General features: G+C 37.7%; 3 protein-coding genes and 1 pseudogene across 5 annotated transcripts; all 4 read left to right on the plus strand.

The window, feature by feature from the left end:
* Positions 1-313: 313 nt before the first annotated feature.
* LOC148424386 (uncharacterized) lies at positions 314-3,054 on the plus strand. Of its 2 annotated transcripts, XM_088412400.1 has the most exons (3): positions 314-514; positions 578-713; positions 1,183-3,054. In XM_088412400.1, exons 2-3 carry the CDS (start codon positions 599-601, stop codon positions 2,802-2,804), a joined length of 1,737 nt encoding a protein of 578 aa, XP_088268526.1. In that variant the 5' UTR covers positions 314-514; positions 578-598; the 3' UTR covers positions 2,805-3,054. The 2 variants fall into 2 exon arrangements, with proteins under 2 accessions (XP_088268526.1, XP_088268525.1); XM_088412399.1 differs by having other exon boundaries at positions 314-713.
* A 923-nt stretch (positions 3,055-3,977) lies between these two features.
* LOC148424387 (uncharacterized) lies at positions 3,978-6,817 on the plus strand. Its single transcript, XM_088412398.1, has 2 exons — positions 3,978-4,272; positions 4,568-6,817. Exons 1-2 carry the CDS (start codon positions 4,158-4,160, stop codon positions 6,208-6,210), a joined length of 1,758 nt encoding a protein of 585 aa, XP_088268524.1. The 5' UTR covers positions 3,978-4,157; the 3' UTR covers positions 6,211-6,817.
* Positions 6,818-7,447: 630 nt separating this feature from the next.
* On the plus strand, positions 7,448-11,018 carry LOC148424388 (uncharacterized). The gene is made up of 2 exons (XM_088412391.1): positions 7,448-7,838; positions 7,990-11,018. Exons 1-2 carry the CDS (start codon positions 7,808-7,810, stop codon positions 9,771-9,773), a joined length of 1,815 nt encoding a protein of 604 aa, XP_088268517.1. The 5' UTR covers positions 7,448-7,807; the 3' UTR covers positions 9,774-11,018.
* A 203-nt stretch (positions 11,019-11,221) lies between these two features.
* On the plus strand, positions 11,222-14,133 carry LOC148424389 (uncharacterized; annotated as a pseudogene). The gene is made up of 2 exons (XR_015865299.1): positions 11,222-11,604; positions 12,511-14,133. The product of XR_015865299.1 is annotated as an uncharacterized LOC148424389 (transcript).
* Positions 14,134-14,889: the final 756 nt, after the last annotated feature.

Genomic DNA, 14,889 nt, shown 5'->3' on the forward strand with positions numbered 1-14,889 from the left:
ATTTTACCTTGTATTTATGTTTTACACAATGTCCAAATTGAGGAATTGGTATTTGGATGGGTTCGTTGTCTGTTTTTCAATGCATTGTCACTTCTCACCTGACAACGCAGTTGCGTGGCACCGTCCTGTTTTACAAGTATGTGCTATGGTCGTAGTAGAGTCGGTATCATTTTCATTTTAAGAAACGAGAAAAGAAAAGGGTTTAATTTAAAAGGGATTGAAAACATGTCTTTGCGCATCCAATAATATACGTTGACAAGACAGTGTTTTGTTCTTGCATAGTTGCCGTAGCTGGCTATCAAAATGGCGGAGTAGTTGCGCTTGCGCATTACAGATCGTGTGGTCTTGATTTATTGTCGACACACCCGTTTTCCGCAATAATCCGTCCTGGCTAAATGCGGAACGTTGCGAAGTGTGGACATTGTGCGCCAGTTTTTGCATAAATTGACTAGAACGCCGAATTATTTTTGTGTGTGTCTGGATCAACTTCTGTGATCGCAAGTACTACTTTGGGGTGAGTCGCTAACAAAGAGAAATCTATTAGCAACACATCGCTAATAAATGATCGCTTGCAAAGTGTTTTGATTGTGGAGTGGAAATGTGTGCAACGGAGACAGCAGAATATAAGGAAGAACTCCGTGGAACAAAGGCGGAGAACGAGCTTCAGCGTCAACTTTTCAAGTTGGAGCCCCGAGTTGTCCTACACCGAGCAGGTTTGTTTCTTGTCGTTCATTTCATTGAGTCACTACAGTCAAGCCTGCCCACCCTCGAGAAACAATTTACATACTAGGCATTGCGGTAAATGGAATTCAACGAGAGGCGGTGGTCACTTTCAAAGTAAACACTATTCGCTTTGCAAACATGGACGTGAAAACATCAGGTTGAAAATGATATTAAAGGAGTTGTCTGTTACCGCAATAAATCAATTTATGAAAGAAATGTGAACAATAATTTCAGTCTTCGGACGAAATAAAAATAATAAGCATATAAGCATATTGCTGTCCAAGGCTTGCTCAGGTTTTCATTTTCCTTGTCAATGGGTGAAAAAAAACATTTTAACGGCAGTTTGATGTGCGAAACATCTCTTCTGTCGGGCCTTGTTGCAAATCACAACACACAACGTCAGTTACCGCATGAGATGTGATAGAGCAGAGCTGAATTGTGTTTTCTTGTTTCCTGCAGACCTCAAAGAATATGATCTTTGTGCTGAGCATCAAGAGCCACAATCCGTACAATTAAAAACGGAGGACAAGCCAGACTCCCCTCCAATTAAAAAAGAGGAGCAGCCAGTCTGCACACAAATAAAAGAAGAGGAGCATACAGATCATCCTCACATAAAAGAAGAGCAACAAGAGGCGGAAATCAAGTTTCCATTGATTGGCATTACAATGAAAAGTGAAGAAGGTGATAAAGACGACCGTGGAGGATCTCAACCAGATGGCCCGGTGGCTCCAATTTCAGATGGTGACAACATTACCTCACACTCTTATGACGACTCTGAAGTTGAACACTTGAAAGGACATACGACGGTTCACACTGATAAGAGACCCACCGAATGTTCTCAATGTGACAAATCTTTTTTCTGCAAGTCAGATTTGAAAGTACACACAAGAACACAGACTAGAGAAAACCCGTTTGCATGCTTATTTTGTCATAAAAGATTTTCATCTGAAGTAGAATTAAGAGTGCACACAAGATTCCACACTAGAGAAAAACCCTTTGCCTGCTCACTTTGTGATAAAAGATTTTCGATAAAACAACATCTGAAGGATCACACCTTTAGTCACACTGGAGAAAAACCTTTTTCCTGCTCAGTTTGTGAAAAAAGATTTTCCAGAAATTCAACTTTAAAAAGGCACTCATTAATTCATATGAGAGAAAAAACATTTTCCTGCTCAGGTTCTAATAAAGAATTTCTTAGAGAAACAGATTTAAGAGTGCATATTAACACACAGACTGAAAACAAGACTTTTCCCTGCTCAGTGTATGAAAAAAGATTTTCTAGAGGAACAGATTTAAAAGTGCATACTAACACAGACGCTGGTGAGAAACGTTTTGCCTGCTCACACTGTGGTAAAAGATTTTCTACAAAATACATTTTAAGAGTGCACACGAGAACTCACACCGGGGAAAAGCCTTTTACTTGCTCAGTTTGTCTGAAAAGTTTCTCTATAAAAGCACTTTTAACAACCCACCTGAAAATACACACTGGAGAGAAACCCTATGCCTGCTCAGATTGTGACAAAACATTTTATGACGAGAGGAGTCTAAAAAGACACGTTGTATTGCATACTGGTGAGAGACCATTTCCCTGTTCAAACTGTGGGAAAAGGTTTTTTAGAAAAGGAGATTTAAAAAAGCACGAAAGATTACACACTGGAGAAAAACCCTATGCCTGCTCAGAATGTGACAAAAGATTCTATGACAATGGACTTCTAAAACGGCACGTGGTTATGCATACCGGTGAGAGACCGTTTCTTTGTTCAAACTGTGGGAAAAGCTTTTCTAGGAAAGGTGCTTTAAGACAGCACGAAAGATTACACACCGGAGAAAAACCCTATGCCTGCTCAGATTGTGACAAAAGATTCTATGAAAAGACGACTCTAAAACGGCACGCGGTAATGCATACTGGTGAGAAACCATTTGAATGCTCAGACTGTGGTAGAAGATTCTCTCTCAAGGAAACTTTAAAAAGACATGCAGTAAAGCATTCTGCTGAGAAACCATTTGCCTGCTCAGTTTGTGGAAAAAGATTTTCTCGAAGCAGCGTTTTAATAAGGCACATAAAAATACACACTGGGTAAAAAACTTTTCCAGGCTCAGTCTGAAAGGAACTTTTACATATTACGTGCCCGTCTAAATATAATCCTAACCCTTTCAAAGGGACAGAAAGTGTCATCCTCATTTCCTCATCCTTCTTTTCATTCAAATATGCATTTTGATGTAATTGTTTTGTTTTCTCTCTGTAATGAAATCCATTTTAAAGGGATTTCTAAGGAAAATTGATTGACTGTCGGAAATGCTCCATTTGAATAAAACTGCCTTTCCTGCCTTTCTATGTGAATGACAGCGCTCTTTCTATCTCACCAGTGATTAATGTGTGTGTGTGTGTGTGTGTGTGTGTGTATGTGGTACAAAACAGATAATAGTGGACGTTTACATAGTTTTATTTAGAAAAAAAAAGTTGCACAAAGGCTGATGGATAAAAAAAAAAATCTGTGTACTTTGCAGTCATTTTTGGTAATTTTGCTGACATAAGAGTTTACACACTTGTTGAAGCTGAGGAAGTTTCAAGAGATTAAGTTTGGCAAAAATTGTGTTTTGGCCTAATCCCAAAACGAACCTGAAATCAAATCAAACCTACATTTCATTGTGAATATTTGTCTTGTGTCTTGTCTTGTAAAATTTGTGTTTTTATTATTTTATTGCAAACATGACAGAATCATATTTAAATTAATGTTTATTAATATAATGTGTCGATTCTGTTACTAATTATAAAATAATTGGGGTTTGTCTTGTATTAATATTTTACACAATCTCTTATTTTAAAAAAAGGAATTTGGATCAGTTCGTTCTTCAGGTTGTTTTTCAACTGCTTCTCAAGTGTGATGTAAAAATGCTACACATATATATATATATATATATATATATATATATATATATATATATATATATATATATATATATATATATATATATATATATATATATATATATATTAATAACAAAAGTGAATGAAAAAAAAAGTGAATGAAAGTTGTCCTTGCGCACTCAATAATACAGTTGCATACAGTGTTTTGTTCTTGCTTAGTTGCCGTAGCTGGCTATAAAAATGGCTGAGCGGTTGCGCTTGCGCATTACCCATCACGTCGTCTGATACAGTCTTTGCGGACACGCGTTTTCCGAACATTATAAACGTTATGAAGTCTGTACAGTGTACAGACATTCAAACATTGACGCACTGTGTACAGTGTACACAGTGCGTCAATGTTTGAATTCACTAGAACACCGAAAATGATTTTTTTGTATCTTGATCAACTTCTGTAAGCGTACGTTGAAGGGAGTCTTAACTTTCTAGTCGCTAATAAAGAGACATCTGATAGCAACACATCGCTAAGAAAAGATCGATTGCAAAGTGTTGTGATTGTGGCGTGAAAATGTATGCCACGGAGAGAGCAGAATATAAGGAGGAATTTTGTGGAACAAAGCAGGACAATGAGCGTGAGCGTCAACTTTTCAAGTTGGAGCCCCGAGTTGTCCTACACCGAGCAGGTTAGTGCACTTGTCATTTATTTTATTGAGTCACCGTGTGATGGGGCTCACCGTTCTCCAAGTTAAGCGAGGGTGTTTCAGTGTGGAGTGGAGCCTACTGAAAAGTTGCAATAGAGACAGGCTTAATGTAAAGTTTTCATTTTCTTTGTCAGTGGGTGAAAAAAAACACATTACATGGGCAGTTTTAATGTGCCACACAGCGCTACCATTGAGCTTTGTTGCAAATAATAATACACAACGTCAGCTACCACATGAGATGTGATAGAGCAGAGCCTAATGTGTGTTTTCTTTTCAGACCTCAAAGAATATGATCTTCGTGCTGAGCAGCAAGAGCCACTATCCGTAGAATTAAAAGAGGAGAAGCCAGATTCCAATGAAATTAAAAAAGAGGAGCAGCCAGTGTGCACACAAATAAAAGAAGAGGAGCATACAGATCATCCTCACATAAAAGAAGAGAAACAAGAGGAGGAAATCAAGTTTCCATTGATTGGCATTAGAATGAATAGTGATGAAGATGAAGAAGACGACTGCGGAAAATCCCAGCCAGACGGCTCAATGGCTCCAATTTCAGATGGTGATGACATTACGTCACATTCTTCTGATGACACTGAAGGTGAACACTTGAAAGGTGATACGACAAGTCACACTGACAACAGACCCATCAAATGTTCTCAATGCGACAAATCTTTTTTCTACCAGTCAGCTTTGAAAGTACACATAAGGTCACACACTGGCGAAAAACCTTTTGCATGCTTAGTTTGTCATAAAAGATTTTCTATTGAAGGACATTTAAGAGTGCACACAAGAACCCACACTGGAGAAAAACCTTTTGCCTGCTCAGTTTGTGAAAAAAGATTTTCGAGGAAAGAATTTCTTAAGGTACACGCATTAATACACACTGGAGAAAAACCTTTTTCCTGCACGGTTTGTGAAAAAAGTTTTTCGAGAAAAGGAGTTTTAAAAGCGCACTCAATAATTCACACCGGAGAAAAACCATTTTCCTGCTCAGTTTGTGTTAAAAGATTCTTTAGAAAAATAGATTTAAGAGTGCATATAAAGACACACACCGACAAAAAGCCTTTTGCCTGCTCAGTGTGTGAAAAAAGTTTCTTAACAAAAGCTAGTTTTAAATTGCACACAGTAACACATACTGGTGAAAAACCATTTGGCTGCTCACATTGTGGTAAAAGATTTTCAAGAAAAGACATTTTAAGAGTGCATACAAGAACCCACACTGGAGAAAAGCCTTTTGCATGCTCAGTTTGTCGGAAAGGTTTCTCTACAAAAGGGCATTTAACAGCTCATATGAAAACACACACTGGAGATAAACCTTTTGCATGCTCAGAGTGTGGTAAACGATATTATCAAGAAAGGAATTTAAAACAGCATGCAGTAATGCATACTGGCAATAAACCCTTTTCCTGCTCTGATTGTGGTAAAAGATTCTTTGAAAAGGGAACCTTAAAACAGCACACGGTAATGCATACTGGTGAGAGACCATTTCCCTGTTCAAAGTGTGGAAAAAGATTTTCTAGAAAAGGAGATTTAAGAAGGCACGAAAGATCACATACTGGAGAAAAGCCTTTTTCCTGCTCAATTTGTGAGAAACGGTTCACTACCAAGAGGCATTCAACAGCTCACATGAAAAGACACAGTGGGGAAAAACCCTATGTCTGCTCAGATTGTGATAAAAGATTCTATGACAAGAGGAGTCTAAAACTGCACACAGTAAGGCATACTGGTGAGAGACCATTTGAATGCTTAGATTGTGGTAAAAGATTCCAGCAAAAGGGGACTTTAAAAAAACATGCAGTCATGCATACCAGTGAGAAACCATTTGCCTGCTCAGACTGTGGAAAAAGATTTTCTCGAAGCGGGGTTTTGAGAAGGCACACAATAACACACGATGGGGAAAAAAAATTTCCAGGTTCAGTCTGAAGGGAAGTTTAACAAATTACGTGCCTGTCTAATTTTTATTTAAATTCTCTTCAAAGTAGGTTGAGCAATTAAATTGATGTCCCTTCTTCTTGCTCAATTTGTGAGAAGAGGTTCTTTTCAAAGGACCATTTAAGAGCTCATCTGAAAACATATGCTGCAGAAAAACCTTTTGCCTGCTCTGTTTTTTTATTAAATATAAGAACACACGCAGAAGAAAAACCTTTTGCCTGTTCAGTTTGTGAGTAATGTTACTCTTACAAAGGGGCTTTTAACAGTTTACTTGAGAACACTAAACAACTATACCCGCTCAAATACATTTGCCTGTGTAAAAAGAGTTTCTTGAAGCCAAGTTTTAACAAAGCTCACAAGAACATTTGTGAAAACCCCTTTTCTCCTCTATTTGTTTAAAATGATTACAATTGGGAATCAAACACATCATTTTAACACACGCTTTCCATTTTAAACAAATGTACATGTTTTTTCTACATGGTTGGATTACATGTAAATATTCGTTCCATATTTTTGCTTGAGATTTATTTGCTTCAAACACAATGAGGGCTTAGCAAATGGTGTAACATTTATTAGCACCGGTATAACTGAATCTTTTCGTCTCATTGTATTATTTTAAAAAATGTGGAAAAAATAAAAAGGGTTTGAACGTGTCACACTTATTCGTCTCTGTGTTTAATTTCATCTGATCATAAAACGGTTACGTTAGGGAGGCTTTTTAAAATTGTTCCATTTAGTGCTATATATTATTATATACTATTTACCATCATGTATAAATATCTAGTTATGCTATACTTCATCTAGAACTATGTGTTTTAAAGTGCTGAAATCATAATTGGTGTATTTTTGACTGGGAAATTTGAACAACGTGCAAAGGTAACTGTTGCCTTTCAAAAGGTCAGAATGTGTCATCCTCATTCATCTGTTTCTTTTCATTTAAATTTGCATTTTGATGTAGTTGTTTTCTTTTCTTCTTATGAAAGAAATCCATTTGTTTTGTTTAACAGTTCAAATTTACAGTGAAAAAAATTGCAATAAAGGACCAAAGAAAGCGGTTACGTCCCCAGTCAGTGTCATCCCGTCCTATCCGAACAGGCAAGAACATTTATTTATAAGTCTTGTGCAAAATAACTTGCTCAAACCAAATTTAAGTTTTTTGTACGGGTGTACCCGCCGTAGCAAGCTACAAAAACGGCTCGCGCATGCGCACTGCTGCCTCTGTAACGTGCAGCTGCGGTCTGCGCAGGCCGACAGCGTATGATCTGTAGTTTTTCACTAATGTATCTTAGTAAATTAATTCTCAACACAATGAATTCTTGACGCACTACGTCTATCTTTACTTAATTAGACTAGACTGTCTTCAATTAAAACCTTGCGTCCCGATCATGTTGTTGTGTGTTGAAGCTATTCTGGCTAATTTGCTAGCCGCTTACAAAGACACCGGTGTGATAGCGATGCGTCGCTAAGAAGAGATCCAGGACAAAGTATTTCGATTGAGGCGCGACAACGTGTGCCTTAAAGACAAGAGTACAAAGAGAATCATTGTCAAGCCAAGGAGCACAACCAGCGACATCGTCAACTTCTCAAAATGGAACCACAAGTTGTCTTCCACGGAACAGGTTTGTTCACTTCATGCTCATCTAAGTGACTGTGTTATAAAATTTGCACCAAGGATTTTAGTTCTTCACAATATTTAATTCTCGCCGTGTAACTAAAAACAATAATATACAACATCAAGTAGAGCTTGACTTGTTTCCTTGTGTTCTCCAGACTTCAAAAAAGAAGATCTTGGTCCTGAGCATCAGGAGCCAGAGTACGCTCAAATTAAAAAGGAGGAGGAGCCAGAGTCATCCAAATTTAAAAAGGAGGAGGTGCCAGAGTCTTTCCAAATTAAAAAGGAGTCAGAGTTTACCCACATTAAAAAAGAGGAGCCAGAGTCCACCCAAATTAAAGAGCTGAAGGGACCAGAACCCTCTCACACAAAAGAAGAACAGAAGGAGGATGCAATCAAGTTTCCTTTGACGGGTGTCACTATGAAGAGTGAAGAAGGTGATGGAGACCACTGTGAAGGATCCACATCAGACGGCCTCTTAGCCCCGCTTTCAGATGATGATGACATCATGTCACAATCTTCTGGTAATGATAAAGTTGAACACTCAAAAGATGATACATTTCATACTGACAAAAAACCCTTTAATTGTTTTCAATGTGACAAGTCATTTTTCTACAAGTCAACCTTGAAAGTACACATAAGGTCACACACTGGCGAAAAACCCTATGTCTGTTCAGTTTGTGGTAAAAGATTTTCTAGTAATGTAGATTTAGGAAGGCACACAAGAACACATACTGGTGAAAAACCTTTTGGCTGTACAGTTTGTGAGAAAAGATTCTCTAGAAAAGGAATTTTAAAAGCACATGCAATAATACACACTGGGGAAAAACCTTTTGCCTGCTCAATTTGTGAGAAAAGATTCTCAAGAAAAGGAATTTTAAAAGTGCATTCAATAATACACACTGGAGAAAAACCTTTTGCCTGCCCAATTTGTGGAAAACGATTTTCCTTAAAAGGAGGTTTAAAAGTACACACAATCATACACAGTGGAGAAAAGGGCTTTTCTTGCTCAGTTTGTGGTAAAACATTTTTTAGAAAAGGAGATTTAAGTGTGCACAAAGTGACACACACTGGAGAAAGGCCTTTTGCCTGCTCAGTTTGTGAGAAAAAATTCTCCACAAAGGCTAGTTTAAAAATGCATGCAGTAACACACACTGGTGAGAAACGGTTTTCCTGCTCACATTGTGGGAAAAGATTTTCTAGAAAAGGAATTTTAAGAGTGCACACAAGAACCCACACTGGAGAAAAGCCTTTTGCCTGTTCTGTTTGTGAGAAAAGCTTCTCTACGAGGGGGCATTTAACAGCGCACGTGAAAACACATACTGGAGAAAAACCTTTTGCCTGCTCAGACTGTGGTAAAAGATTTTATAGAGAGAGAAATTTAAAACAGCACGCACTAATGCATACTGGTGAGAAACGGTTTGCTTGCTTAGATTGTGGCAAAAGATTTTACGAAAAAGGAAATTTAAAACATCACGCAGTCATGCATACTGGTGAAAAACCCTTTGCCTGTACAGACTGTGGGAAAACATTTGCTAGAAAAGGAGAATTGAGAAGTCATACGAGAACACACACTGGAGAAAAACCTTTTACCTGCTCAGTTTGTGAAAAAAGTTTCTGCACAAATGGCCATTTAACAGCTCACCTGAAAACACATACTGGAGAAAAACCTTTTGCTTGCTCAGATTGTGGTAAAAGATTCTATGAAAAGAGGTATTTAAAACGGCACGCAGTAACGCATACTGGTGAGAAACCATTTGCCTGCTCCGATTGTGGTAAAAGATTCCCCCAAAAGGGGAGTTTAAAAAAGCACATAGTAGCGCATACAGGTGAGAAACCATTTTCCTGTTTGCATTGTGGGAAAACATTTTCTCGAAAGGGAGGTCTAAGAAGGCACGCTAAAACTCACACTGGGGAAAAACCTTTTCCTTGCTCGGTTTGAACGTGAGTATACAGATCACTTGGCATACTGAAAATAGTTACAAGGATATTAAGCAGTCTTTTGATAATTACTATTAGCATAGTGAGCATTAATGATTAAAAAAAAATCCCAGGAATTCTTTGCAGTGAGTTATTCACTCTGTACAGTAACATTAAAAAACATGAAAGAAAGCAATATCACGCTAGGCAGTTATTTATCAATGTTTTTAAAAAGGTACAAAGCAAGACTCAATTAACTTTTTTGGCTACTATGTTGTAGTTTTATCTAAAATAATATATTTAGTGTTTGAGTGGAAAAGTACAAAAATCTCAAGTGTATTTTTAATTAGCCTTTTTGAACAATGCTTAAAAGTAAATATTTTCTGTCAAATAGGAAAGTATCATCCTCATTCTCCAACCTGAGTACTCAGTGGTAGAGCAAGTGCATTTGTTGAAATTGCAATTATTTATTTTACATTTGTCCTGAAACTCTCTGTCATAGGTGACATCAGTCATTAGCGTGTTAGGGCCTCTTCTCTTGTAGCGGTTGTCCTATTTTTATTAAAAACGAATGAACAAATACATGCATATATGCACTAACACACAAAATTACCAAACATGCCAGGAGAGGCTTAGCCATGATTTAATCTCCAGGGATTGTAATATTCTAAAGGCGTTCTGACTGGCCTCACTTCAGGTTCTGGATGAACTGAACAAAAAGATCAAAATGCATAAGATTAAAGGCTCCCTGTCAACTCTAGAATAGAATTCAATTTTCTGATGCTGGTCTGTTATTCACAGAATTTTTCGGGTCCTGAATGTACTGCATGAAATATTGTAAATGCAAAATAATTAGATAGTAGAGGATGGTACAGAAGACTATGGACTTGGGGCGATTTGTGGAGCTTGGAATTCTAAGTGAAACAGCATTCAGCTTTTATGCTGCAGACAAATGGAATAAGGTGCCAGCAGAAGTGAAATTACCCCCAAGTGTGAAGACTTTAAAATCCAGGTTTAAAAGTACGCTTTCTGCGATGTCAATGTTTGAGGTCTTTTAAAGCATGTTTTAAAATCCAAATGCTGAATTGCTCATGCAACTTTTGTAATTTGGTTAAGCTACTTTTTATTTCAAGAATTCGTTTCTAAATGTTGTTACTTCTTTTGTGTAAATGCTATTAAATATTGTCCTTGCAATTGCAGTATGTGATGCACATTGAGATTCATTGTGTATGAAACGTGATGTATCAATAAAACTGCGTTGCCTGAATGTGTGTCGGTGAATATAACGGATTTTCCGCATGTGTGTGTGTGTGGACACAGTATACAACTCGTAGTATTGTTTGAGAGTTTAATTTTGCAGTTACGGAAACGTATTTAATAGACATAAGCAAGCGAATGCGTAATTTAAAAATGATTATATTTTCCCCAGCGTACTTGCCGTAGCGCATTACAAAATGGCGAACTGTTTGCGCATGCGTAGTGGAGACGTAAATATGCAGCCCAACGGCGTGTGTTCTGCAGTTTTTCACTAAATAATCCTTGGTCAATTTGTCAACTCTGCACGCAGGTTTTGACACAGTATGACCATATTTACTTAGTTGGACTTAAAGATCGTAAATCCAAACTTTGTGTCCGGCTTGGTTTGTCTGGGCACACGTTGAAGCTTCTGTGGCTAACTTGCTAGCCACAAATAAAGAAGAGATCGGGAAAAATTGTTGCGATTGTGTCGGTTAAAATGTGTGCAAGAAATACAGAAGACTACAAAGAGGAACTCTGTGGAACAAATGAGGACAACGAGAGAGGACAACGTCAACTTGTCAAGTTGGAACCTCGATTTGTCTTACTCGGAGCAGGTTTGTTCACTTATCATTCTGGATGCGTTCTAATATATTCTGCACTTATATTTTATAAGGTAATTTTGTTGCTATTTATATTGCATTTACAAATTTTCTCCGTTGATTCACCTAATTTCCTAAAACTTAATAAATTTGTAATATCCGTCAAATCTAAATTTCTTTCTCATATAAGATGTTGGTGCTTTTAGTTTTGTGCTTGCAATGCAAGTTAAATGTTTTAAGTGTTGTCACTAACATTACAATGATGTAAAAACTTTTGAGCTGCTGGTAGCTGGTGACCGTCTGGTCTTGCTGGTGTCAACGGTATGTTTATCTTGTTGCGTGGTTTTAATTCGTTTGTTAAAACAGAGACTTAATTGTTGGGAGTCCAAATCTTGGTTGTTTCAATTCCCATTTATTTCGAAAAACAAAACACAACTACGCTAGTCCATGCTGATTTTGTCGTTTTTCTTGCAGTCTCCAAAATTTGACACCCCACATCTTTCCACACTTCCACACATTACTGTAGTGTTCATGTTAGAAAATGTAAATATTATGAATGTGAGAAATATAGACAAAATAAAAGAATAACATCACGTATACTGTATTATTACAGTGCTGTACATGAAATGTGCCCAAGAATTCCAGGGCTTGAGATTGTGACAGATTCACCCGCAAATGCATCCAACCTAATAATACCGCAATTACAGTGTGCTAACCCTAAGCTAATGATTTTGGGGACTGGGGTCAACTGGTCCAGGACTACATTCATGCATTTGGGATCAAGCAGTGGGATAAATGTGCCACTGGAGCTTCACTAGCTGGTCACCATGTTTGTGTTAAAAAACCATAATATCCAATGTGAAAGTCGCATCATGAGAATGTAAGAGCAAACCCTGACTTTTGTTTCCTTGTGTCCTGCAGAACTCAAAGATGATGATCTTGGTCCTGAGCAGCAGGAGTCAGAGTTCACAAAAATTAAATTTGAGGACGCAGACTCCACACAAATTAAAAATGAGGAACCAGACTCCACACAAATTAAAAATGAGGAACCGGACTCCACACAAATTAAAAAGGAGCAGAAGCCAGACTCCGCCCACGTTAAAAAGGAGGAAGAAGAGCCTGAGCCTCATCATATAAAAGAAGAACAGCAGGAGAAGGAAATCAAGTGTCCATTGACTGATGTCCATACGATGAGTGGAGGTGAGGTAAACCACTGTGAAGGATTCCCATTAGATGGACTTTTGGCTCCGCTTTCAGGTGGCGATGACAGCTCGTCACCATCTTCTGACGATGACTTTAAAGATGACCGGTCGAAAAGCGATACGACACGTCACAACGCACAAAAAAAACTAAAATGTTCTCAATGTGACAAAGCTTTTTTCTTCAAGTCAATCTTGAAAGCACACATCAGATCGCACACTGGCGAAAAACCTTTTACGTGTTCAGTTTGTGGTAAAAGATTTTCTACAAAACAATGTCTAAAAGTTCACACAATAATTCACACTGGAGAAAAGCCTTTTGCCTGCTCACTTTGTGAGAAACGTTTCAGGACAAAGACACAATTAACAACTCACCTGAACACGCACACCGGAGAAAAGCCTTTTCCCTGCTCAGTTTGTGAGAAAAAATTCTCTACAAAGAATAATTTAACAGATCACCTGAAAATCCACTCTGGAGAAAGGCCTTTTGCCTGTTCAATTTGTGAGAAAACTTTTACTTCAAAGTCAAATTTAAATTATCACCTGAAAACACATGCTGGAGAAAAGCCTTTTGCGTGCTCAATTTGTGAGAAACGTTACATACTAAAGACACATTTAAATATTCACCTGAAAACACATACTGGAGAGAAACCTAACGCCTGCTCAGTTTGTGATAAACGTTTTGCTGCAAAGGGGCAGTTAACAACTCACCTGAAAACACACACTGGAGAAAAGCCTTTTTCCTGCTCAGTGTGTGAGAAAAAATTCTCTGCAAGGAAAAATTTAACAAGGCACATGATTACACACACAGGAGAAAAGCCTTTTTCTTGCTCGGTTTGTGAGAAATCCTTTACTTCAAAGTTTCACTTGAAGTATCACCTGAAAATACACACTGGAGAAAAACCTTTTGCCTGTTCAGTTTGTGATAAAAGTTTTATTACAAAGGTGCAATTAACAACTCACCTGAAAATGCATACTGGCGAGAATACTTTTGCCTGCTCAGTTTGTGAGAAACATTTTGCAACAAAGTCGCGATTAACAACTCACCTGAAAACACACACTGAAGAAAAGCCTTTTCCCTGTTCAGTTTGTGAGAAAAAATTCTCTACAAAGAAAAGATTAACTAGTCACCTGAATATACACACTGGAAAAAAGCCTTTTGCCTGCTCAGTTTGTGAGAAAAGTTTTATTTCAGAGACCTATTTAAAGTATCACCTGAAAACACACACTGGAGAAAAGCCTTTTGCTTGTTCAATTTGTGAGCAAAGTTTTATTACAAAGGTGCAAATAACAACTCACCTAAAAATGCATAGTGGAAAGAAACCTTTTGCCTGCTCCGTTTGTGAGAAAAGATTCTCTATTAAAAAGTATCTAACTGCTCACCTGAAAACACACACTGTAGAAAAGCCTTTTGTCTGCTCAGTTTGTGAGAAAGGTTTCTTTACAAAGGTGCAATTAACAACTCACCTGAAAATGCACACTGGAGAGAAACCGTTTGCCTGCTCAGTTTGTGAGAAACGTTTTGTCATAAAGTCACGCTTAACACGTCACCTGAAAATACATAATCGAGAAAAACCTTTTTCCTGCTCAGTTGGTGGTTTTTGCAAAGAGGAGTTTGAACGATGACCAACAAACAATGGATTAAAAACCTTTGATTGGGTAATATTAATGTTAAGGCCTAAGTAATAGGGAGTTTCATTAGTCCCATTCCAAAGTTTATTGGGATATAAATCAACTAAAAAAATAAATAGATACATGAAATAAAGCAAATAAATGGTTCAAGCAGAGCAGGAAATTCTGGCTGCTTTTATCTCCAGTGACTTGACTAAGTTTTCTGATTGGTGTCCTTCAAGTGAGTATCAAAGAGCTGCACACTGGTTATGACCAGTACAAAGAGATCAGAAATCGATACTTTCCCCCTGCTCCCATTCAGATATAGAATCACCTTTTGTGCAAGAAATGCTTATGAAATATAAAACTGGTAGACTACGGATACGGGTCATCAATTAGTGTAGCTTAGTTCAAAGCAAACATGACGAAGCAGCATTTAGCTGTAATATTGCATGCAGACAAATGTGGATATTTGAAAACCCAGGTTAAA

This window comes from Hippichthys cyanospilos, chromosome 4 (assembly GCF_059441005.1).
Source record: "Hippichthys cyanospilos isolate Australia breed blue-spotted pipefish chromosome 4, RoL_Hcya_1.0, whole genome shotgun sequence".
Taxonomy (NCBI): Eukaryota; Metazoa; Chordata; class Actinopteri; order Syngnathiformes; family Syngnathidae; genus Hippichthys; species Hippichthys cyanospilos.

Coding starts and splice junctions, on each gene's coding strand:
- LOC148424388 (XM_088412391.1), top strand. CDS start 7,808: ATGGAACCACAAGTTGTCTTCCACGGAACAG. Junction 7,839..7,989: donor AGTTGTCTTCCACGGAACAG/GTTTGTTCACTT, acceptor TGTGTTCTCCAG/ACTTCAAAAAAGAAGATCTT.
- LOC148424386 (XM_088412399.1), top strand. CDS start 599: ATGTGTGCAACGGAGACAGCAGAATATAAGGAAGAACTCCGTGGAACA. Junction 714..1,182: donor AGTTGTCCTACACCGAGCAG/GTTTGTTTCTTG, acceptor TGTTTCCTGCAG/ACCTCAAAGAATATGATCTT.
- LOC148424387 (XM_088412398.1), top strand. CDS start 4,158: ATGTATGCCACGGAGAGAGCAGAATATAAGGAGGAATTTTGTGGAACA. Junction 4,273..4,567: donor AGTTGTCCTACACCGAGCAG/GTTAGTGCACTT, acceptor TTTTCTTTTCAG/ACCTCAAAGAATATGATCTT.